This window comes from Bombina bombina, chromosome 8, assembly GCF_027579735.1.
Source record: "Bombina bombina isolate aBomBom1 chromosome 8, aBomBom1.pri, whole genome shotgun sequence".
NCBI lineage: Eukaryota > Metazoa > Chordata > Amphibia > Anura > Bombinatoridae > Bombina > Bombina bombina.
In genome coordinates, this window is record NC_069506.1 from 137,247,375 (window position 1) to 137,274,799 (window position 27,425).

General features: G+C 36.7%; 1 protein-coding gene across 1 annotated transcript in view; it reads right to left on the reverse strand.

Moving 5' to 3' along the window:
* LOC128638884 (vomeronasal type-2 receptor 26-like) overlaps positions 1–27,425 on the reverse strand; it is a 196,207-nt gene that overhangs the window by 149,613 nt on the left and 19,169 nt on the right. Inside the window, exons 2-3 of the mRNA XM_053691012.1 lie at positions 20,618–20,801; positions 8,046–8,337 (exon numbers count right to left, since the gene is read on the reverse strand). Coding sequence (XP_053546987.1) covers positions 8,046–8,337; positions 20,618–20,801 — 476 coding nt within the window. The remainder of the gene's footprint in view (positions 1–8,045; positions 8,338–20,617; positions 20,802–27,425) is intronic.

The window sequence follows — 27,425 nt, forward strand, 5'->3', positions numbered from 1 at the left end:
CTCAATGCATATACAAAAACATTTGGTGAAATGGGCCTTAGAAACTATTTATGAGGGTCCTGGCACATCACAGGAACACAAACATAAACACAGGACAAATTTCTTCTTGAAAACTAAATGTTTTTAGTGCAAACTACAGAAAATGAACCCCTTAGCATCTCAATAATGGGGAATTTGGGACAGACGACATCCTTATCAGGTCTGCAAACCAGATTCTGCTGGGCCAAGCTGGAGTGATTAAAATCACTGACGCCTGCTCCTGTTTGGTATGAGCTATCACCCAAGGAAGAAGGGCACATGGAGGAAACAGGTAAATGAGACCGAAGTCCCAAGGAACCGCCAGAGCATTGACCAGAGCTGCTTGCGAATCTCTTGATCTTGACTCGTAATTTGGAAGTTTGGTATTTAGATGAGAAACCTTCAGATCTAATGCCGGAACTCTCCACCTGAGGGTTATCATCGAGAACACCTCCAGATGAAGGGCCCACTCCCTGGGATGAAAAGTCTGCCTGCTCAGATAATCCGCTTCCCAGTTTTCAACCCCTGGGATGTGGATGGCAGAAAGGTGACAATTGTTAGACTCCACCCACTGAAGTATGCGAGTCACCTCCTTCATAGCTAAGGAGCTCTGAGTTCTTCCCTGGTGGTTGATGTACACCACTGAAGTAATGTTGTCCAATTGGAATGTGATGAATCAGACCAAATTCAGTTGAGGCCAAGTTATCAGAGCATTGAAGATTGTTCTCAAATCTAGAATATTAATTGGGAGGGTAGACTCCTCCTGAGTCCAAAGTCCCTGAGCTCTTAAGGAACCCAAAACTGCTCCTCAGCCTGAAAGTCTGGTGTCCGTGGTCACAATATTACAAGATGGTCTCAGGAAGCAAGTGCCCTGGGACAGATTGTCCTCATAGAGCCACCAGGATAGAGAAGCTCTTGTACATGTGTCTAAGACTATCCTCTCCGTTCAATTGTCTGAGCAAGCATAACTGTAGAGGTCTCAGATGAAAACAAGCAAACAAAATAATGTCCATTGAAGACACCATGAGATCAATTACTTCCAGACACATTGTCACTGATGGACAGATAGAGGACTGAAGAGAAAGACAGGCAGCAAGAAGTTTGGATTTTCTGACCTCCGTCAAGAAAATCTTTATAGAGATCGAGTCTATGATCGTCCCCAGAAAACATACCCTGGTATTTGGCACCAAGGGACTGTAGTTTCAGAGTCTTCCAAAGTAGCCAGAACCTTCTTTAAAAGCAAACAGATGTGTTCAAGCTTAAATCTAACATATACATCCTCTGAGTCCACTGTACTAGCAACAGCAGATTCAGAATCAGAAATCTCACCCTCAGAACACTCTGAGGAGTGATCCTCCTCAGAAAGCTGAGATAGACTGACTAAAGCAGCCTTGCTAGATTTAGAAGTACTTTTTTTAGAAATATGCTTAGATTTTATTTTTCTTTTACCAACAATAAGTAAGGCACTCAAGGCTGTAGAAACGATGGAAGTTAGTTGCGCAGCAAAATCCCCTGATAAAAATACACCCACAGGAGCTGACTGAGTGGAACTGCAGGGTACTGCTTGTGTAACTACTAAAGACTGGGATGTCTGAGGAGAAAGCTGCGAAATGTCACGGACAACATTATCCTGAGAGATATGTGGCTTGGAGGGGGTATCTATATTTTTGGAAAGTAACATTTTATTCACACATGTAGAACAGAACTGCACAAGGGGGATAACGTGACCCTCAAGGCAATATAAACATTTAGAAAAGGACAAGGAAATTACAGAATCCATGAGTCCTGAAAACGTATTGGTTCCAAGTAGAAAGTCACTGAACAAATACACAAAACTTTTAACAGAAAATTCAAACAAATGTTTATATTAAGATTAAGCAGAAGGACACAGGCACTTCTATATCACCAGCTCTGCTGAGGTAAACTCACCCCTCCGGTGACACAAGCAGGCAGGAAAACTGATTATAGGGCTAAATACGATCCCTAAAATATTGCAGGCTCATAGAAATGAAGTGCAAAGTAATATAACTGTACCCTTAACACTCAGTGGCAGAGAGAATCGTCCAATCAACAATCCATAGCAAACTAACTGCTAGAAGATCCGCTCAACGGAAGCACATCTGGATGGTCATGTGAGCACAAATGAAATAAAAAACACAGAAAGAAAAACGTGCACATCTGCAGCGCTAAGATTCCGCTCAATGTTAAGTGCTCGCTAGCACTATCGTGTAATACACTGACACAATGGGGCAAATAAATAAATAAAATACATTATCCCCTGTAATGACGCTTATCAAGTCTCTGTCCTACCATCATGTAGAGCCCCAAAGTATAAAGGGAATACATGAGATTAACCCCTCAAGAGCCAACCTCACAAAGGCAAAGGGAAAGTTCACTCTTTGATATCTCCCAAGCAGAAAGTACCCTGGGTCTGCTGCCCAATATAATCCCCACAGTATAGGGATATTATACCCAGAACCCCACAAAGGGGATTAACCCCCTGAAGTGCTATATCCTCCTAGCCTAGAAGGAAAAAAAGCACTTATCTGTGGAATATAGTTGCAGGGCAAGAACAACTTCTCAGGTATGGCAGACTCAGCTGACCTCTGACGACCCTGGTTTTCTATATAGAGATAGCATAAATGTTGGAAGTTAAGCAAGGTCTACCTCGCCATCTTCCAACTGCTAAAAGCCACCATGGCTCTTACTAAAGAGGGTTACATGGACACAGCATAGCCCCAATCCTTGCTTGCAGGGAAAAGTACCCATTAAAGGATTAAATATCTTCAGACACCATCTTCGCACATCCTTCAGATGTATAAGGCAAAGAATGACTGTGGGTTCATGGGAAGTGGGAGTGATACTTAACAGCTTTGCTGGGGTCTTCTTTGCCTCCTCCTGGTCGCCAGGAGTTTAATTCCCACTAGTAATTAGAATGAATTTGTGGACTCTCCATGCCATTGGAAAGAAAAGGGAAACAAAATAATGCAACTTAGTGCAAAGTATGGTGGCCCAAACAGGGCAAGATTGAAGAAGCTATTTGGGCCACCATACTAATTAAAATGAATTGGTTTTAACATTTTTGGAGTCTTCTATACCTGTCAAGCCCCTTTGCAAGGAATTGAGCTTGGACACTGCAACATCCCAGCATGCCTATTTAGCACAATTTCATCGTTTTGCTAACAATCTTTTGAGTATACCTTTCCCTTTGTTTGTTGTCTTTTCTAGAGTTCGTATGCAGTTCAGATTATCAAAGGAGCAGCAAGCGAGTACCGGAGCTCAGTGAGCGGGGGACACTGTAAGATCTCAGCTGGCGTGTTTGAGCAAATCTTATACCAATATAAATTGTGAGTATAACTGCCACAATTTCAAGATAAGAAGTCTGCTTATATTGGCTATACTAGGGGTGCCCTTCTTTTGTTTTCTGTGTTTCTAACATTGTATAGTGCTGCTTCAAACAATGTTGCACAACACTGCTGACATTGAGTACTATAGACATGTGCACGCTCCTGAGCTCCTGTGAAACTATGACAATGTACTCTTCAACAAAGGATATCAAGAAAACAAAGCAAGTTTGCTATAGAAATAAATTAGAAAGCAATTTAAAACTGCATATTTTATCTACACCATAGAAGTTTAATTTTGACTTTACTCTCCCTTTAAACTTTTCATTTACATCATATATCTTACACTTTTAAAATCTTGCATTGTGTTTTTACTTAGCTAAATAAAAAGGTTTTATTTTCACTGACTCTTGTATTGTTATTTTCTTTATACAAACATACCCCCTTTTTCTGACTTACACAGATATACTGTCAACATTCACTTGATTTAGTTTTTGTCTGACACAATCTATCATTGTTCTAAAAGCAGACTTCACTGCATCAGGTATTTCCAACCCTTTTCCATGAGTTGCCACAATTGAAAATTTTTCAATTTGAGAGCTGATAAATTTAATTTGAGAGCTTGAAAAAGAAAATGTACTATACTTATACTGTATATAGGTAAACCTGAAATACGTTTCTTTATATGACAGGTTGTAATTAATTTATTTATTGTGCTACTAATGAATTGGTCAAACTAATGCCTCCTCCTACTCAAAAAAATGTGTTGTTCCACTCCCCAAAAAATTATATCTTATTTGCCTTAGACCAAAATATACCTCAATGTCAAGCATTTTTGTCTCCTATTTCTTAATAATGTTTATCCTTAAATGGACAGTAAAGTAAAAAATAAATTTTCATGATACAGATAAAGCCTGCAGTTTTTAATAACTTTCCAATTTACTTCTGTTATCAAATTTGCTTTGTTCTCTTGGTATTTTATATTGAAGAGCAAAACTAGGTAGGCTCATAAGAGCTCAGAAGTGTGAACACATCTTTAGTACTCTATGGCAGCAGTGTTTTGCAACATTATTTGTAGCTTTTTTATCTTGCAAGTGGACTGCTAAGTTCTAGATTGCAAGTGGAGTGCTAAATTATTGCGCTCCCACAAATGGGCAAATTTGCAGTTTTGAGGTTGGGTAATAATTTCCAAGCCATTACAAGCGGCTGGTTTTTGCTACAGTGACCTCACAGTAGCAATTAGCACTCCGAAAATTAACCAGAGATCTGATCTATGGCTAATTTTCTAAAAGTGCCCCAAATACCCTCAAAATAGAGGGCATTATAGTTTTTTATTTTAAAAAATACAGCTTTTTTTAATTAAAAAAAAAACTGCATTAGGCAGTTTTGGGCTTTAAAGTTAGGGGGTGGGGTGTTAGAAAAAAAACAGCATTGAAAAGTGCCTTTACATTGCGGTCTTTGGGAACTGTGTGTTCCCATAGACTGCAATGTAAATATATATGTATATGCTTATATAAATATATAATAAAGAACAATATATTAACTTGTTTAAATCACAATTAACTTAAAAATGAATAACAATAAAAAATGTTATAGTGCTCAAAAAATATATACTTTGGAAAAAATAGTCCCAAATATATGGCTTGCAGATCTAAGGGGTACCTCAAAAAAAGGAAAGGTTGCAAATAGTGAAGACCTGCAACACTCTAAGAGGTTAGTAATGAAGGGTTAATGGACTCACATACTCTAGAGCTTAACATCAAGCTCTCGATATAAAGGCTCATTTATAAACTCTGAAAGGGAGACAGAGAAGTGGCACTCACAATAGATAAAGATAAAATATTTATTATTAAAAAGTGATATCACCAGACATGTTATAGAGAATATACCATAGCAAGAACCTCCACTATCACGGACCGTTTATAGTAACACATCTCTGAGATGCGGCTTTTAGGTTCAAAAGGTCAGTCTCCACTTATAAGGTGTCATTGTGTTACTATAACGGTCTGTGATAGTGGAGGTTCTTGCTATGGTATATTCTCTATAACATGTCTGGTGTTATCACTTTTTAACAATAAATATTTTATATTTTTCCATTTTAAGTGCCACTTCTGTGTCTCCATTTAAAGTTTCAAAGAGGCTTTGGGGCCGATTTACCATTGCCCAAATGGTGTCTAATGAACCTGTTTAAACTGACGCTGAACCCAATTTTTTTTTTCTTTTGTGATTCAGATAGAGCATGCAATTTTAAGCAACTTTCTAATTTATTCCTATTATCAAATCTTATTCCTTATCTTGGTATCTTTATTTGAAATGCAAGAATGTAAGTTTAGATACCAGCCCATTTTTGGTGAATAACCTGGGATATTCTTGCTGATTGGTGGATAAATTCATCCACCAATAAAAAGTGCTGTCCAGAGTACTGAAGCAAAAAAGAAGCTTAGATGCCTTCTTTTTCAAATAAAGATAGCATGTGAACAAAGAAAAATTGATAATAGGAATAAATTAGAAAGTTACTTAAAATTGCATGCTCTATCTGAATCACAAAAGAAAAAAATTGGGTTCAGTGTCCCTTTAAGTGCAAGCCTTCAGGCTCTCCAGAAACAGGAGTTAAGAAGCAGCGGTCTTAAAACTACTGCTCCTTAACTTGTACGCCTCCTCTGAGACTGCGTACATCAATCCGCACGATCGAATATGATCAGGTTGATTGACACCCCCTGCTAGCGGCCAATTGCCCGTGAATCCTGGCCCATTAAGTACTAAAGGCACGTGCACAGTCCTGAGCTCTTTTGAGCCTACCTAGTTTTACTCTTCAATAAAAGACACTAAGAGAACAAAGCACATTTGATACCCAAAGTAAATTGGAAAGTTTTTAAAATTGCATTCTCTATCTGAATCATACAAGTTTAATTTTGACTTTACTAGCCCTTTAATGAGATATATTACTAATATTATATCAAATCAGTTTAAAAAAGTATAATTTTTGGTTTCTGCTCATATCGTCTTCAATTTGAAAAGGAAGATATTCTGCAAACAAAACAAAAAGACAGAAGCGCCACATAGCCCAATATTGTATGGAACAGAATTATTGATAGGTGTTAATGATTACACTCACATATGGTCAGACACCCCTAGTGGTGTGGATGAGGCAGTCTGGGATCAGTATTAGTCACCCAGAAGACTGGACTATAGAATTTATACGGATCTCTGCAGAGGATTATATAGAAAAACACAAAGGAGCCTATATGGCCTAGTATTGTTGAGACAAGCAGTGGGAGGTAGAAAGATAAATATACACTCAAATTTAGTGGAGCACCTCCCTTAGTGCTATAGAAGCAAGCTGGGGTCAATATAGTCACCCAATAGATGTATCCCACAGGAGTCAGGAACTTCCAGTGTCCAATCTCAGGTTGATGGTGTTTAGAACAAAAACACAGAGTATGGCAGCAAGTGGTAAGTTTAAAACTTACTTTATTAAGTATAGAATAATTTCAACGCGTTTCTCAGCCCACCAGTGGCTGTTTCATCAAGCATAGTAATGATCTTGGGTCTTGGCCGTGATCCTTAACAGTCAGCTGCCTCGACCAGTCCAGATATCATATTTCTCCACTCATAAACATTTATGAATAACAATTATTTCATGTACACATGTGTATAATATCTGATTTATTACTGCATCTTATATTTTATATTGTGTGATTTGAATAATCTCTCTATTTATTATTACATGTGCGCACCACACACCAGTGACCACATAATACAATTCTAATACTAGTAAATACTCCTATCACTCCATTGATATATATTAGAATACCTATATTTAGAAGTATTTAACACTTCTGGTGATACAAGGGCGCCCCCTATACAATCTATCAATCTTGAAAAGGAAGATGGCTACAAAGTCACCCAGGGCCTTAGGCCAGACTAGTGTAAACTAAATTCAGTAAACATTATTGGGACATAGCTAAGATTAATGTGGTTTTTACAGACAATAAGTTAAGTACAGGTAGCCCTCAGTTTACGCCGGGGTTAGGTTCCAGAAGGAATGGTTGTAAATTGAAACCGTTGTAAATTGAAACCCAGTTTATAATGTAAGTCAATAGGAAGTGAGGGAGATAGGTTCCAGGCCCCTCTCAAAATTGTCATAGGTAACACCTAATACATTATTTTAAAAAGCTTTGAAATGAAGACTTTAAATGATAAACAGCATTATAAACCTAATAAAATAATCACACAACACAGAATAAACAAAAACATTTGCTAAATAGCATTATAAACCTAATAAAATAATCACACAACACAAACTTCACTTTCAGTTTTCTGCAAACAGTTCTTTCTATGCATTCCAATCTGTACTGATTTATAGACAGGAAGATCTTGTTCCTTTGAAATCTGCTCGATAGCTCAGGTCTGGATAAACTGATTAATTTCAGCTTGCTTGGCTTTGCTGCAACACAAGCGGACAGCTCCACCTACTGGCTATTTTAATAAATGCACTGCTTCTCAATGCTTTTCAATAGCAGTCACATGACTGGAAAAAAAGGTTGTTATTCTGAAACGGTGTAAATTGAACCTTTGTAAAATGAGGGCCACCTGTACTTAAAATTCACCTATAGCATTTCTCTTGGAAATGTTATCTATACTCAGATGACAAAATTATTTTATCTTGTATTCAATACTCACTTGGGGATATCTGTAGATCCCTGTAAGTCCAGCAATACTATATGTGGAAGAGGATAACAGGTGACCAATAAAGCCAGCTAGTATTCCTTTAGTTCTGCACTGGTATTTTGGAATATTTTCTTGATTTCCTGTCAGCATCTGTAATGTGCTCTGCAGAGATCTGTATTCAAACATGCAACTATCAATCATCTCAAAACCTAAGGTGATGTTGGGAAGAAGCAAAGGATTTCTGTTGATTTCTTCAACTGCAAAAACAACAGCTAGTAGATGTCTGTAATAACGTAGACTTGATCTGAAATAAGAAAATATAATTTTATTTAGATTTTGTTATTTATATTCCATAATTATTCACATAGCATATTACATCCTATAATGATTACCTCTTAGTGTGTGGCAAAAATTTAAGGGATATTAAACACTATCGGCTAGATTACGAGTTTTGTCTGTAAGGCTGTGCAGTGCTAACGCTCCTTTTTTTCTTACCGCTCCCTTTAAACAACGCTGGTATTACGAGTTTTCTTCAAGCTGGCGTTAGCCTCAGAAAAGTGAGCGTTGGGAAAATTTAGCTCCACATCTCACTGTAATACCAGCATTGCTTACGGTAGCGATAAGCTGGCAAAACGTGCTCGTGCACGATTTCCCCATAGGAAACCATGGGGCTGAGCTGGCTGAAAAAAAACCTGCAAAAAAGCAGCGTTCAGCTCTTAACACCATTGTTTCCTATGGGTAAAGAAAAAATATGTCTATATCTAACACCCTAACATGAACCCCGAGTCTAAACACCCCTAATCTTACACTTATTAACCCCTAATCTGCCGCCCCCGACATCGTCGCCACCTGCATTATACTATTAACCCCTAATCTGCTGCTCCGGACACCGTCTCCACCTACATTATACTTATAAACCCCTAATCTGCTGCCCCCAACATCGCCGACACCTACATTATAGTTATTAACCCCTAATCTGCTGCCCCCAACATCGCCGACACCTATATTAAATTAATTAAACTCTAATCTGCTGCCGCAAACGTCGCCGCAACTATATTAAATTAATTAACCCCTAATCTTCTGCCGCCAACGCCGCCGCCACTATAATAAAGTTATTAACCCCTAAACCTAAGTCTAACCCAAACCTTAACACCCCCTAATTTAAATATAATTTAAATAAATCTAAATAAAATAACTATAATTAAATAAATTATTCCTATTTAAAACTAAATACTTACTGATAAAATAAACCCTAAGATAGCTACAATATAACTAATAATTACATTGTAGCTAGCTTAGGATTTATTTTTATTTTACAGGCAACTTTGTATTTATTTTAACTAGGTACAATAGTTATTAAATAGTTATTAACTATTTAATAACTACCTAGCTAAAATAAGTACAAAATAACCTGTAAAATAAATCCTAACCTAAGTTACAATTACACCTAACACTACTCTATAAATAAATAAATTAACTAAATTAAATTAAACTAATTACAATAAAATAAAATAAAATAAATTACGGAACCCCCCCCCACTAAATTACAGAAAATCAAAAAAGAATTACAAGAATTTTAAACTAATTACACCTAATCTAATCCCCCTATAAAAATAAAAAAGCCCCTCAAAATAATAAAATTCCCTACCCTATACTAAATTACAAATAGCCCTTAAAAGGGCTTTTTGCGGGGCATTGCCCCAAAGTAATCAGCTCTTTTACCTGTAAAAAAAAAAATACAATACCACCCAACATTACAACCCACCATCCACATACCCCTACTCTAAAACCCACCTAATCCCCCCTTAAAAAAACCTAACACTAACCCCCTGAAGATCACCCTACCTTGAGCCATCTTCACCCAGCCGGGCACAAGTGGTCCTCCATACGGCAGAAGTCTTTATCCGATCGGGGCAGAAGAGGTCCTCCAGATGGCAGAAGGCTTCATCCAGGCTGCATCTTCTATCTTCATCCTTCTGGCATGGAGCGGGTCCATCTTCAATCCAGCCGACACGGAGCATCCTCTTCAATCAAAGTCCTAACGAAGAATGAAGGTTCCTTTAAATGACGTCATCCAAGATGGCGTCCATCAAATTCTGATTGGCTGATAGGATTCCATCAGCCAATCGGTATTAAGGTAGGAAAAATCTGATTGGCTGATGCTATCAGCCAATCGGATTAAAGATCAATCCGATTGGCTGATCCAATCAGTCAATAGAATGCGAGGTCAATCCTATTGGCTGATTGGATCAGCCAATCGGATTGAACTTCAATCCGATTGGCTGATAGCATCAGCCAATTGGATTTTTCCTACCTTAATTCCGATTGGCTGATAGAATCCTATCAGCCAATCGGAATTCGAGGGACGCCATCTTGGATGACGTCATTTAAAGGAACCTTCATTCTTATTAGGACTTTGATTAAAGAAGATGCTCCGTGTCAGCTGGATGGAAGATGGACCCGCTCCGCACCGGAAGGATGAAGATAGAAGATGCAGCCTGGATGAAGCCTTCTGCCATCTGGAGGACCTCTTCTGCCCAAATCGGATGAAGACTTCTGCCGTATGGAGGACCACTTGTGCCTGGCTGGCTGAAGACGGGTCATGGTAGGGTGATCTTCAGGGGGTTATTGTTAGGTTTTTTTAAGGGGAGAATGGGTGGGTTACAGGTAAAAGAGCTGATTACTTTGGGGCAATGCCCCGCAAAAGGCCCTTTTAAGGGCTATTTGTAATTTAGTATAGGGTAGGGAATTTTATTATTTTGGGGGGCTTTTTTTATTTTATTAGGGGGATTAGAGTAGGTGTAATTAGTTTAAAATTCTTGTAATTCTTTTTTTATTTTCTGTAATTTAGTGGGGGGTTTTGTAATTTAGTTTATTTAATTTAATTGTAATTAGTTTAATTTAATTTAGTTAATTTATTTATTTATTTATAGAGTAGTGTTAGGTGTAATTGTAACTTAGGTTAGGATTTATTTTACTGGTAATTTTGTAACTTATTTTAGCTAGGTAGTTATTTAATAGATAATAACTATTTAATAACTATTGTACCTAGTTAAAATAAATACAAAGTTGCCTGTAAAATAAAAATAAATCCTAAACTAGCTACAATGTAATTATTAGTTATATTGTAGCTATCTTAGGGTTTATTTTATCTGTAAGTATTTAGTTTTAAATAGGAATAATTTATTTAATTGTAGTTATTTTATTTAGATTTATTTAAATTATGTTTAAATTAGGGGGTGTTAAGGTTAGGGTTAGACTTAGGTTTAGGGGTTAATAAATTTATTATAGTGGCGGCGGCGTTGGCGGCGGAAGATTAGGGGTTAATTCATTTAATATAGTTGCGGCGACGTTTGCGGCAGCAGATTAGAGTTATTTTATCGGTAAGTATTTAGTTTTAAATAGGAATAATTTATTTAATTGCAGTAAATTTATTTTGTTTAATTTAAATTATATTTAAGTTAGGGGGGGTTAGACTTAGCGTTAGACTTAGGTTTAGGGGATTAATAACATTGGGGTCGGCAGATTAGGGGTTAATAAATGTAGATAGGTGTCGGCGATGTTAGGGCCGGCAGATTAGGGGTTAATAAAAAAATTTAACTAGTGTTTGCGAGGCGGGAGTGCGGTGGTTTAGGGGTTAATACATTTATTAAAGTGGCGGCGATGTCCGGTCGGAAGATTAGGGGTAAATAATTTTATTATATGGTTTGCAATGTGGGGGGGCCTCAGTTTAGGGGTTCATAGGTAGTTTATGGGTGTTAGTGTACTTTGTAACACTTTAGTAAAGAGTTTTATGTTCCGGCGTTAGCCCATAAAACTCTTAACTACTGACTTTTAAATGCGGTAGAAGTCTTGACAGGAGAGGGTGTACCGCTCACTTCTTCCAAGACTTGTAATACCAGCGTTAGGAAAATCCCATTAAAAAGATAGGATAAGCAATTGACGTAAGGGGATTTGCGGTAGCCAAAAGTCGCGGAAGAAAAGTGAGCGGTACACCTGTACCTGCCAAACTTGTAATACCAGCAGGCGTTAAAAAGCAGCTTTTTAAGGCTAACGCAGAACTCGTAATCTAGCCGATTGAGTTTGTTAGATACCATTTTAAATTAATTATAGTAAAACTACTTCAAAATATACTTTCATTATTCATTTTGGCCTCAATTTCTATATTTTAACTGGGTTTTTATTTTTTGGTGAGAACTGCACAGATTCCAGACTTCATAAAAGCCCAATACTTCTAAGTTATACACAGCCATTGTTTTCATTACTTGACTTGTGCAGCAATAAAAAATGTCTTCCGAATCTTTCAAAACAAATATTCGGGGGAAGTTTCATCTAATATACGTTGGCTGCATTATTCGGTACTCATTTTGTTTTAAACTAAACAAATACTGAATATCTGTAGAACATTTACATTCATTTTCATTAAATGAATATTCAATTCCTATTCCGAAAAAGTTGGGACAGTATTGGAAAATGCAAAAAAATAAAACAAAAATAGTTGTTTGAAAATTTAATTCACCCTGTACAATATTAAAAATACATTATATTTGATGTTTTACTTTGTGAATTTAATGTATTTTTGAAAATATACTTATTTCAAACCTGATACTGCAACACCCTCCAATAAAGTTGGGACAGTTGGCTGTTAAGTGTTAACCACTGTGTATCATCACCTTTTCCTTCAATAACACTTATTAAGCATTTGGGCACTGAAGACACCAGTTGGTTTAGCAAGCACAAAATTTCCCCCATTCATCCATTATGCATGTCTTCAGCTCCGCAACTGCATGGGGCCTTCGTTACCTTATTTTGCGCTTCATAATGCGCCACACATTCTCAATCAGAGACAGGTCAGGACTGCAGTGAGGCCATGCTAGCACCCACACTTTCTGCTTACACAAACTTGCGCTTGTAATCTAGGCAGAATGTGGTTTGGTGTTGTCCTGCTGGAAAATGCAGAGACATCACTGGAAAAGACAATGTCTCGATGACAGCATATGTTGCTCCAAAATGTATACATATCTTTCTGCATTACTGGTGCCCTCACAGATGTGCAAGTTACCCATGCCATGGGCACTGACACCCCCCCATACCATGACAGACACTGACTTTTGGACCTGAAACATATATCAGCTTGGATGGTCCTTTTCCTTTTTGGCCCAGAGAACATGATGACTGTTTTTTCCCTAAACTATTTGAAATGATAACTCGTCAGACCACAAAACACAATTCCACTGTGCTACTGTCCATCTCAGATGAGACTAAGCCCAGAGGAGTCAGAGACGCTTCTGAAACAGTGTTTATGTATGGCTCCTGCTTTGCATAGTAAAGCCTTAACTTGCATCTGTTGATTCAGCAACGAAAGGTGTTGACTGACTAAGGCCCATATCAGAATATCCATTTTAGGCTCTTGATGGATTTTGAGACAGTGACGCCTGAGGGATCAGAGGTCACATGCATTCAGAAGTGGTTTTCGGCCTTGCCCTTTACGAACAGAGATTTTACCATATTCCTTGAATCTTTAAATCATATTGTGCACTGTAGAAGGGGAAATGCACAAAACCCTACCGATTTGTCTTTGGGGAATGTTGAATGGTTTATTCACTGATGTATCTTTTGGCAGATTGGCAAGCCTCCACCCATCCTTGCTTTTGAAGGACTAGGCCTTTTTTTACATACTAAGATTAAATGATTGCCTCACCTTCTTGTTTCAACTTGTCACATCGCTATTAGTTCTAAATTTCCCCTGTCCCAACTTTTTTGGAACGTGTTGCTGTCATTAGATTTGAAATGAGTGTATATTTTAAAAAATTGATTAAATTCACAAAGTAAAACATCAAATAATGTGTCAATTATGTGTTTTAAATATAGTACAGGGTGAATTGAATTTCCAAATCGCTCTTTTTTTTTTTTTTTTTTTTTCCATACTATCCCAACTTTTTCAGAATTCAGATTTAAATATTCTTAAGCTACAGGTGAAAAAGCTCACTTGTTGTGCTATACTTACATTTAGTGTGCTAGATAGACACAGCAAGCTGGTCCTCTTCTTCTCAGTAGACATGTGCGTATTGTTTCGGCCGATTTTGCCAAATTCAGAGATTCAGATACATCCAAATTTCTGAATCATCACATCCTGAAAAATTCTGAAAATGAATAAATTAGTTTCCGAATTTTCGGATCCATTATTCATATTCAGAATTTGTAATTGTTCCTAATGTAAACCGCACATCGCCGACACTAACTCTAAATAAATAAATAAAGCTATTAACCCCTAAACCGCTGTTCCCCAACATCACCAACATTAACTAAACCTATTAACCCATAAACCGCACCCCCCCACATCTCCAACACTAACTAAATCTATTAACCCCTAAACCGCACTTCCCCGACATCACAGACACTAACTAAACCTATTAACCCCTAAACCGCAGTTCTGAAACATCGCCGACACAAACTAAACCTATTATCCCCTAAACCGTTGTTTCCAAACATTGCCGACATGAACTAAACCTAATAAACCCTAAACCGCAGTTCCCCGACATCGCTGACACAATCCAAACCTATTAACCCCTAAACCACAACCCCCCCACATCGCCAACACTAACTAAACCTATTAACCCCTAAATCGCCTTTACCAAACATCGCCAACACTAACTAAACCTATTACCCCTAAACCATCATTCCCAAACATCCCCAAAACAAACTAAACTTATTAACCCCTAATTTAAAAGACGCAGTAGCCCACATAATTTATTTACTCGCAGTCTTGTCTCACTATATCAAAACTGACAAAGGGATAGATTATGAGTGGAGCGGTTATAACCACTCCTGCTCACATGCTAACACTGCTCGGCTTCTGCTTCTTTTGCGAGTTGGGTAACACTCGTATTACAAGTTGAAAGTAAATGGTTACCGCTTGAGTGCTAACCCAACTCACGTAAAGAACAGAACTTAGAATATCGCTATCGCGTTAAGTACTCTCCCATTGACAACACCCATACTCATGGGCCCCCTACTCTAATAACCCCTAAACCACCACATAGCCCATCTTAAAGTCCCCACTACAATATTAACTTCTAAACCACCAAATAGCCCCCACCACAAAGTAACCCACTACACTATTAACCCCTAAACCGCGACTCCCCCACATCGCAAAGTACCCTTTTACACTATTAACCCCTAAACCGCTACAACCCCACATTGCAAACGACCCCTCTACACTATTATCCCCTAAACCCCCAAATTGTAAACTACCCCTCTGCATTATTAACCTCTAAACCTACAAGTACTTAAAAATAAAAAACTTCCATTACATAAAATAAAAAAACTACCATTTCAAAAAATAACAAACAAATTAACAAAAATAAAAAAAGAGTTATGCCTATTCTAAAACCCCACAAAAAACCTATACTAACACTAAACTAAAAATATAGCCCTTAAAATTGCCTTTTGTAGGGCATTGCCCTAAAGTGTATTAGCCCTTTTTCTAAAAAAAAAAAAAAAAATACAACCTTCTAACATTAACACCCCCAAAAAAAATATATCTAAAAACAAATACTCTAAAAAGTGGCCTGAAAATTTGGCTGGGCATTTCCCTTAAAAGGGTATTTAGTTATTTTGCTGCCCAACCCCCCCCCCCCCCCACTAAACCCAGAAGATAGTACTCAGCAAAGATGAATCTGGGCGTCAGCGCTCCATCTTCATACCGACAACAATCTTCTTATATTTATCCTGGTGGCACTCCATCTTCTTAACTTCGGTCTTCATTCATCTTCCTATCTTCATCAATGATCCTCTTCATGTGGTCACCAGCTGCACACTGAATTTTGTATGCAAGGTACCCATTTTATATAAATATACCAAATGACATTCGTAGCACCTGCTGTGTCCGTGATACACATGTATAAATATATATATCATATGAATATTGCCTTCATGTCTTACCCCTGTTACGGCTTCCGCTCGACACTCCCTCCTCAATATTACTTATGTTAGCCAGAACAAACAGTCACACATGTAGTAAGATCATTGTACTTACTATCTCCAAATGATGCACACTGCCAGTCCTGGGGATATTTGTCCACACTCGTCTGTTTACCGGCCAACCCTTGACCGGTCTCCGTAGCAGTGGTCCCTATGGCATGTAGCGCGTAGGTGGTGTCACAAGGATGTAGATTTGCTTTTAGGAGAGGAAAGACACTAGGGAATCACCTAGCACCTACACAACTAAAAAAAGACACAACCAGGGACTCTTCTTGGTTAAGATTTAAAGGGGTATACAAATGCAGTTATGGAAACTGCATAGCTTGCAAACATGTAAAAATGGGGAATGTCTTTAAGAGTGCATACACAGGTGAAGTTTTTTCACATAGAGCACTTTTTAATTGCAGATCCTCGTATGCAATTTATATACTAAACTGCGACCTATGCAATATTCAATATACAGGCCTAACGACCCGCCAAGTTAGGACCAGGATTAGGGAACATATAAGCGACATCAAACAAGGTAAATTAACAACAGCATTAGTTAGTCATTTCAAAGACAAACATAATCAAGATCCCCTATCCCTCTCATGGACTATTGCAGAAGTGGTACACACTGACAATAGAGGAGGGGATAGGGAAGCTCTCCTTTCTAAGAGAGAAATTTTCTGGATACACAGGTTAAACACCAGAGTTCCCAATGGGTTCAACTCTGAATTTGATTTAATAAATTACTGGTGTTGACCTGTGTGTCCAAAGAAAATATGTTGTTCATTCATTTAGCTTATTATATGAATATATGATAAGTAATGTAAATAGGTCTGACTCTCCTCTGAAATTTAAGAGTTTGGTGCTTCAAAATATCTCCAGCTGGGCTTTTAATCTCTTTTACATATATATGTGAGGGTATGGGTTATAATGGATAGCAAATGACTAGGGATATAAAAATATAAAATAGGTATTTCTATCTAACATTCTGAAAGTAAAGTGAACTTAACACCAAGATATGATATAAGGTCATACACATCACACAGTATACATATACCCATATACCCACATCCACATGTTAGATAAACCAGGCTGTCAATATAGGAGATGAGCACTAGGACCGTGAAGTGTTATACTTATAATTTAACTTATAGTGCTGTTAGTGATTTGGCAACCGAGCAGAACAGGCAAGACATAGGAGTGATCATATGATTTGGTAAGTGGAGGTGTGTCTGTCACATGGTACAATTTTTAACCAATGATTTAATGTTATATGGTTTAAATACAAGTTTGGTAGAGATACCCTTCAGCTACGATTACGGCAATAGCCGAAACGCGTCAGCGTTAGGGTACATGTAGTACCACCATCCACTTTGTTGTTGCCTGAAGGGTTTGAAGTTGTAAAACCATTTACTTCCATGTTATTTTATCACCCAATAAAGGAACGTATATAATTGTTCAAGCTGGTGCCTGCTGCTTCATTATTTGATTACACATTTTATATAGTTGTACCCCAGCATTCCTATTGGCTGATTTTCAAATTCAACTCAGCCAATTGAAAAAGCTTTCATTCTATTGGCTGATTTGAATTTGAAACATTTGAGCGATTGCATTTACTTTCAACTTGTAATACGAATTCACATTACAGCTCAACGCTGCCCACATAAAATTTGGGGAGTGCAAATTACTGTGATTTCACGCAAACTAAATTGCATTCATTTAATAGTGCACCACTTGGAATATGGATTTGAGAGTAAAGAACACTGTGATCTCGCGTTTATGCTCCTTGCGCTAAGGATAGCGCTCCACTCGCAATCTAACCCTTGTTTATTTTTTCATTTTCTTGATCCCTTTTAAAGTTTTATTTTGTGTATGTGTTGGTTTGTAATGTTGTCAAACATTTTTGTTATTGGTGTTATCCTTGTCAGCGGAAGTCATTCTATGCAGCGGGAAGTTAACAGTTGCAAGATATTTAATCTCATTATTTTCCAGTACGGATGTTGTGCCACATTTTTTTCAACAAAATATTAGTTTCACACAAGTTTGATCAAAACAGTGTAATCACAGCTGAAACAAATTAATTATATTCAAAGTTGCAGTAGGAACGCCCTTTCAAATAGTTGTGCTCTCTCTCTCTTTCTCCCCCCCCAGCTGAGAAGGTGGCAGTTTCAATGAGCACCGCAGCTATTTCATATGAGAAAATAAAGTTAAATAAGCTATTTAAAAATATTTTAATACACTCCAGCAGGTAAACTAGAACATTGGGAACAGTGCAATATCCCAATCTATTTGAAATAATACTGCATACAAGAAGAAGGCCACAATATTCTTAATGACACCTGGTATATACCATTTTCACTCATAACACATTCAGGCTTGAAAAAACATTGCAGACAGTAGATAGTAAGATTATCTTGAACCTGTAATTATTCAATTATCCCAGCAAGCAAATAAGTTGGCATTAAACCAAACATTTCGTTTTGCGTCTGGCCTATAAACAGAGTAGGTAATCGAAACCTTATTTTGGTGTAGCTCATTTGAATCAAGGCAAACATATTTATGAGAAATGGTGGTGATATTACAAAGTTTAGATGGAATTAAGATATCTCTTATTAAAAGAACAGTACAGCTTGTAATTACAAGACATTTTTGTTGTGTTGCTGTAGAATAACATATCAGCTAAGTTTTAATGATTTTCAGCACTTGAGCCTACCTAGGTGTGCTTTTTAAACAAAGGATACCAAGAGAATGAACAAATTAGATAATTGAAGTAAATCAGAAAGTTGTTGAAAATCATATGCTCTATATAAAATATGAAAGAACCCTGATCTCACAATATTTAACATTACAAATAATATTTAACATTACAAATAATTGACAGGTATAGCAGCTTATTTTTAACTAACATTAGCAGCAAATTAGGTATCACTGGGCTTTAAAACAATACACTTTTTACTTACAAAATTACAGTTGTAAATACCTTTAAAATGTTTATTTTGTATTCAAATATTTCTGATATATATTATGCACATATATAAAAATTACTTTGTTACCTGTTACATCTAGCAGTGATGGTACCTGCCACTATTTTAAAATAAGATAAAAATATTTAGAGTTTTAACAACAATTTTTCTAAAAAAAATTTTTTTAAAAAAACAATCAATATCATCACCTATATTTAAAATAAATTAACTTTCATCTTTGTTAATTTGTATTAAAAAAAATATAGAGAGAGATTTTTAATAGCAAGAATGAAACATGAGTTTTCCTTGGACTCAAGAAATATTTATTGTGAGAAATATTTATTGTAATAAAGATTAGAAATTTAAATCATATCTCTTTAACTATATCCACTTATATACATAAATATAAAATAAAATAAAAATCTGGTCTAAAGTCAATAAATCTCATTACATTCAATGAAATACAAATTTTACCCACTTTGGACATCAGATTTTGTACTTTATTTTTATAATAAAGGAAAATAATTTAATAAAGTTTAAACAGATGCAATTTTTGAATCCGTAGTCATTGTTGTCTGGTTTTTTTTTTTACAAGTGTAGATACTAGGTTTTTTGTGCTTCTTTGCAAATTTTTAGTTCTACCATTGCAACCGATCGGAAATGTAAGAATTAGCTCTTTTAAAGTAGATTTTTTTTTTACCATAGTTGCAGCTTTAATAATAAAAATTAAAAAATAACAATAATTGAAGTGAAGATTAAAGGGCAGTTTTGGATAACAAGAGTGCAGTTATTCTCTAAGGGGATTCAAAGACAATGTACTATAATGCCTCAGGCTAAGTGATTTCTTGTTTCATGGTCTCATAGGTGAACAATGAGACTTAACAATGAATAGTAATTTATCTGTTTACAGTAGGAAATGTGTACTTGAATTTCCTTGAGCATCCTCATAATTTGCAATTTCCTGTTTGTTTTTTTGTATTTTTGCATACATAGAATATAAAGATTTAAAAAAGTAAGATGGGATTCAAAGTTAACATAAGTGTTAACTGTAAAGGACTTATTACATTTATATGATACATAATTGCATATCTATTTTTTTTCTAAAAAATAATTATTATAAAATGTATATTTTGATACATTTTCATATGGTCACTCAGGTAACACATTTTTATAACTATTCTGTTGACAAAGTGTTTCTATGAGAGAAATATATTTTAATAGAAACATCAAAGACTTCTTTAGGATTTCCTAATGAACATTTTGCATCTAATACACTATAGACTTTAACTGCCATCAAGTATCAGAAATCTGTATTTCATGTTAACTTCACTGATAATAATAAACTATGATAAATGGCTCCTGATACCAATGGCAGAATAGGGATTAGTAACTAGTGTATCTGTCCTAAACTAATTCCAATTACAAGCTCTCTTGATTTCTCACCTGTGGAACTTTACAGTAAATTTAATATTTTATAGCACACATTGTTTTGTATTCAGGTGTTTGAATAATTCAATAATACATAAAGCTTATGATTGAAATGCTCAAATATTTACCTTGTTGTAACTGTTTTTAAATGACTATATAAAAAAGCATTGCAGTACTCTGTGTGCTATAAAAATATCCTGTTCTGAAAATAAAGATACTTACCCTTTACAAATGTTAGGTTTAGGTTTTTCATTAAACTTGTTCTTTTGTATTACAGGAAAAGAAAACAGCATCATGATAGCTCCCAATATAAAATCTCCATTTCTAAAGTAGTTCTCCAGAATTGTACTGTTCAGTTGACACGCTGTAGTTGTGTCTCCTATAGCTTTAGGATATGGCAAGAAACCTGCAGTCAGCAATATTAAAAAAACAAGCAATACTTTGTACAGAATTGCCTGGGTATGCCCTGGCATCATTACTTGTATAGGAAGACTTGATGATCCAGTTGGATTTAACGTGAATATGTGACAGTTAATTTGAAAATCAAAGTGTGATTATTATTATAGTATGCATTAATATAATTCAGTTTATTTCACTAATTCTGCTATAACCAGCAACATGTTACAAACAGTTGACAGTTTGATCTGCTTAAATCTTAAAGAAAGAGTAGGATCTGAGAATACTGTAATGAAACGCTCGTCGTGTCTATTTTTCTACTGTTTTGTTTAATATTGTGTTACTCAGATTTAAAGCCAAATTTAAAAACGTGTTTAATCATGTCCAAATTGGGACATTAAATTTGTAGCATTAAAGCATCCATTGTGCAAATATAAAGCTGAGTAGCAAGTCCCTTACTCAACCCTATGAAATTTTCAAGTGCGGTATTGCAAATAGTTTTTATAGGAAAGGTCGATAGGAAAGCTATACTTTTTTAACTCTCATTAAATTACATGAAACTCTGTCTCCACTGGGCCTTGCATTACATGAAATAACTGGTTTGAATCAAATAATAACAGGTTAGTTATTTCAGCTATATGATCCTCTATGATGAAAGCTGAGCTCAAACAAATTACATTGTAAAGGGCAAAAATTCCAGATTTTTTGTAAAAATAATGATTTAAAAGACAAACATACGCCTAGATTTAGAGTTCTGCGTTAGCCGTTAAAACTAGCGTTAGGGGGTCCTAACGCTGGTTTTGGCCGCCCGCTGGTATTTAGAGTCAGTCAGGAAAGGGTCTAACGCTCACTTTCCAGCCGCGACTTTTCCATACCGCAGATCCCCCTACGCCAATTGCATAGCCAATCTTTTCAATGGGATCTTTCTAACGCCGGTATTTAGAGTCTTGGCTGAAGTGAGCGTTAGAAATCTAACGACAAGACTCCAACCACAGAGAAAAGCCAGGAGTTAAGAGCTTTCTGGGCTAACGCCGGTTCATAAAGCGCTTAACTACTGTGCTCTAAAGTACACTAACACCCATAAACTACCTATGTACCCCTAAACCGAGGCCCCCCACATCGCCGCCACTCTAATAAAAAATTTTAACCCCTAAACCGCCGCAACCTACATTATCCCTATATACCCCTAATCTGCTGCCCCTAACACCGCCGACCCCTACATAACATTTATTAACCCCTAATCTGCCCCCCCCCAACGTCGCCGCTACCTTACCTACAATTATTAACCCCTAATTTGCCGACCGGACCTCACCGCTACTCTAATAAATGTATTAACCCCTAAAGCTAAGTCTAACCCTAACACCCCCCTAAATTAAATATAATTTTAATCTAACGAAATAAAATAAATCTTATTAAATAAATTAATCCTATTTAAAGCTAAATACTTACCTGTAAAATAAACCCTAATATAGCTACAATATAAATATTAATTATATTGTAGCTATTTTAGGGTTTATATTTATTTTACAGGCAACTTTGTATTTATTTTAACCAGGTACAATAGCTATTAAATGGTTAATAACTATTTAATAGCTACCTAGTTAAAATAATTACAAAATTACCTGTAAAATAAATCCTAACCTAAGTTACAATTAAACCTAACACTACACTATCAATAAATTAATTACATACAAATACCTACACATAAATACAATTAAATTAACTAACTAAAGTACAAAAAATAAAAAAAGAACTAAGTTACAAAAAATAAAAAAATAATTTACAAACATTATAAAAATATTACAAAAATGTTAAGCTAATTACACCTACTCTAAGCCTCCTAATAAAATAAGAAAGCCCCCCAAAATAAAAAAATGCCCTACCCTATTCTAAAATAAAAATTGAAAAGCCCAAAAGAATTCTGCTCTTTTGCATGTAAAAAAAACATACAATACCCCCCCAACATTACAACCCACCACCCACATACCCCTAATCTAACCCAAACCCCCTTAAATAAACCTAACACTAAGCCCCTGAAGATCTCCCTACATTGTCTTCACCACGCCGGGTATCACCGATCCGTCCAGAAGAGGGTCCGAAGTCTTCCTCCTATCCGGGCGATGTCTTCATCCAAGGGGGGCTGAAGAGGCACATCATCGGGCTGAAGTCTTCATCCAAGCGGGGGCTGAAGAGGTCCATCATCCGGCTGAAGTCTTCTATCAAGCGGCATCTTCAATATTCAAGTTCAATCCGATTGGCTGATTGGATCAGCCAATCAGATTGAGCTCGCATTCTATTGGCTGATCGGAACAGCCAATAGAATGCAAGCTCAATCTGATTGGCTGATTGGATCAGCCAATCGGATTGAACTTGAATCTGATTGGCTGATTCCATCAGCCAATCAGAATTTTCCTACCTTAATTCCGATTGGCTGATAGAATCCTATCAGCCAATCGGAATTCGAGGGCGCCATCTTGGATGATGTCCCTTAAAGGAACCGTCATTTGTCGGGAAGTCGTCGGCCAGGATGGATGTTCCGCCTCGGCGGGATGAAGATTGAGCCGGAAGAAAGAAGATTGAAGATGCCGCTTGATAGAAGACTTCAGCCGGATGATGGACCTCTTCAGCCCCCGCTTGGATGAAGACTTCAGCCCGATGATGGACCTCTTCAGCCCCCGCTTGGATGAAGACATTGCCCGTATAGGAGGAAGACTTCGGATCCTCTTCTGGACGGATCAGTGATACCCGGCTAGTGATGTCGTGAACTGTTCGCCGGAGAACAGTTCCCGGCGAACATAGCTTGTTCGCGTTCACCGCTGCGGGCAAACATATGCGATGTTCGATCCGCCCCCTATGTGTCATCATTGATGAAACTTTGACCCTGTATCTCACAGCCTTCTGACACATTTGAGCTAATCAGCAGCAGACACTCCCTCACAGACCCTCCCAGCTCCTTGGCAGCAGCCATTTTAGATTCATTACGATCTTGCTTTCTTAATGAGAGGAGCTTTAGTGTTGCTGCTGCTGACATTATAGGGAAATAGATAGCTAGGCTAGTGTATTTAGTGTCCACTACAGTCCTGAAGGACTCATCTGATCTCTGCTGTAAGGACAGCACCCCAAAAAGCCCTTTTTAGGGCTATAACTTCAGTCGTTTTTTTGTTTTTTTTTTGTAATTTTATTTGCATTTGCCTAGCTTTCAGCCTGTGTGTGAGGCTCACAGCATATACTGTGATTAGTGCCACCACTGATATCTGCTTAACATTAGTGTAAATTTAACCAACAAAACTAGTGCTAGTGTAATCTAATTTTATTTTCTATCAGGCCTGTGTGTTTCTGGCTTACACAGCATACTGTGGTTAATTGCTGCCCTAGCAGCCACCACTCATATCTGCTTAACATTATTTTAAATTAAAAAAAAAAACTTTTAAATAATTTTGCTAGTGTAATCTAATTTAATTTCTATCAGGCCTGTGTGTTTCTGTCTTACATAGCATACTGTGGTTAATTGCTGCCCTAGCAGCCACCACTCATATCTGCTTAACATTATTTTAAATTTAAAAAAACTTTTAAATAATTTTGCTAGTGTAATCTAATTTCATTTTCTATCAGGCCTGTGTTTTTCTGGCTTACACAGCATACTGTGGTTAATTGCTGTCCTAGCACCCACCACTCATATCTGCTTAACATTATTTTAAATTTTAAAAAAAAACTTTTAAATGATTTTGCTAGTGTAATCTAATTTCATTTTCTATCAGGCCTGTGTGTTTCTGGCTTACACAGCATACTGTGGTTAATTGCTGTCCTAGCACCCACCACTCATATCTGCTTAACATTAATTTAAATTTAAAAAACAAAAATGTAAATCATTTTGCTAGTGTAATCTAATTTCATTTTATATCAGGCCTGTGTGTTTCTGGCTTACACAGCATACTGTGGTTAATTGCTGTCCTAGCACCCACCACTCATATCTGCTTAACATTATTTTAAAATTTAAAAAAAAAACTTTTAAATGATTTTGCTAGTGTAATCTAATTTCATTTTCTATCAGGCCTGTGTGTTTCTGGCTTACACAGCATACTGTGGTTAATTGCTGTCCTAGCACCCACCACTCATATCTGCTTAACATTAATTTAAATTTAAAAAACAAAAATGTAAATCATTTTGCTAGTGTAATCTAATTTCATTTTATATCAGGCCTGTGTGTTTCTGGCTTACACAGCATACTGTGGTTAATTGCTGTCCTAGCACCCACCACTCATATCTGCTTAACATTATATTAAATTTAAAAAAAAAAACTTTTAAATCATTTTGCTAGTGTAATATAATTTCATTTTCTATCAGGCCTGTGTGTTTCTGGCTTACGAAAATATCAGCACTCAGGGATAGATGCACGTCACCAACAGGACCTCTGCTCACAGGTCCAATGCAATAACCAAAAAAATAGACAGGAAGGTGACAGCAAACATCTAATATTTATTAGATAAGACAGAAAAATGGGCTCATTACCCATTTTTCTGTCTTATCTAATAAATATTAGATGTTTGCTGTCACCTTCCTGTCTATTTTTTTGTTTCTGGCTTACACAGCATACTGTGGTTATTGCTGCCCTAGCAGCCACCACTCATATCTGCTTAACATTATTTTAAATTTAATTTTTTTTTTTTTTAATAATTTTGCTAGTGTAATCTAATTTCATTTTCTATCAGGCATGTGTGTTTCTGGCTTACACGGCATACTGTGGTTAATTGCTGTCCTAGCAGCCACCACTCATATCTGCTTAACATTATTTTATTTTTATTTTTTTAGAAAACTTTTAAATCATTTTGCTAGTGTAATCTAATTTCATTTTCTATCAGGCCTGTGTGTTTCTGGCTTACACAGCATACTGTGGTTAATTGCTGTCCTAGCAGCCACCACTCATATCTGCTTAACATTATTTAAAAAAATTAAAAAAAAAAAATTAAATCATTTTGCTAGTGTAATCTAATTTCATTTTCCATCAGGCCTGTGTGTCAGGCCCACATCATATAGTGTGATTAATAGCTCTTTTTTCCACCACTTATATCTGGTGTAACATTAGTGTAAATTTGTAAAAAAAAAATATTTTTTACATCAGTCCTCTTCTAGTGTTATTTAATATTAGTTGCCAGGCCAGCCTGCCTGTCATTAGTGCCAGGCTGTGTGTCAGGCTGCCAGCATACACTGTGCCTACTTCCATCCTCAGTGCCAGTCCACCACTCCTATCTGGTGTAACATTAGTTTAAATTTTGTAAAAAAAAACTTTTACATCAGTCTTCTAGGGTTATTTTATTTTAGTTTACAGGCCAGCCTGCCACTAGTGCCAGCCTGTGTGTCAGGATGCCAGCACATACTGTGCCTACTTCTATCCTGAGTGCCATCACTCCTATCTGTTGTAACATTAGTGTAACTTTTTTAAAAAAAAACTGTTACATCAGTCTGCTATTGTTATTTAATTGCAGTTGCCTGTCTGCCAGCGTGTGTGCCAGTCCCACTTTCCAACTAGTGCCACAAATCATATTTGTTATAACAGTAGTGTAAATATTTAAAATAAAAACTTTTTTGACTGTGATTCATCAGTCTGCTAGTGCAATTGAATTGCAGTTGCCTGCCTGCCTGCCAGCGTGTGTGCCAGGCCCACTTGCCAAATAGTGCCACCAATCATATTTGTTATAACAGTAGTGTAAATATTTTTAAAAAATATTTTTTGACTGTGAAAGATCAGTCTGCTAGTGTAATCTAATTGCAGTTGCCTGCCTGCCAGTATGTGTGCCAGGCCCACTTGCCAACTAGTGCCACCAATCATATTTGTTGTAACAGTATTGAAAATATTTTAAATCAAAACTTTTTTGACTGTGAATCATCAGTCTGCTAGTGCCATTGAATTGCAGCTGCCTGCCTGCCAGCGTGTTTGCCAGGCCCACTTGCCAACTAGTTACACCGATCATATTTGTTCTAACAGTATTGTAAATATTTAAAATAAAAAATTATTAGACTGTGAATCATCAGTCTGCTAGTGCAATTGAATTGCAGTTGCCTGCCAGCGTGCGTGCCAGGCCCACTTGCCAACTAGTTACACCAATCATATTTGTTCTAACAGTATTGTAAATATTTAAAATAAAAAATTCTTAGACTGTGAATCATCAGTCTGCTAGTGCAATTGAATTGCAGTTTCCTGCCTGCCAGCGTGTGTGCCAGGCTCACTAGCCAACTAGTGCCACCAATCATATTTGTTGTAACAGTATTGAAAATATTTTAAATCAAAACTTTTTTGACTGCGAATCATCAGTCTGCTAGTGCCATTGAATTGCAGTTGCCTGCCTGCGAGTGTGTGTGCCAGGCCCACTTGCCAACTAGTGCCACCAATCATATTTGTTGTAACAGTATTGAAAATATTTTAAATCAAAACTTTTCTTGAGTGTGAATCATCAGTCTGCTAGTGCCATTGAATTGCAGCTGCCTGCCTGCCAGCATGTGTGCCAGGCCCACTTGCCAACTAGTGCCACCAATCATATTTGTTGTAACAGTATTGAAAATATTTTAAATCAAAACTTTTTTGACTGTGAATCATCAGTCTGCTAGTGCCATTGAATTGCAGCTGCCTGCCTGCCAG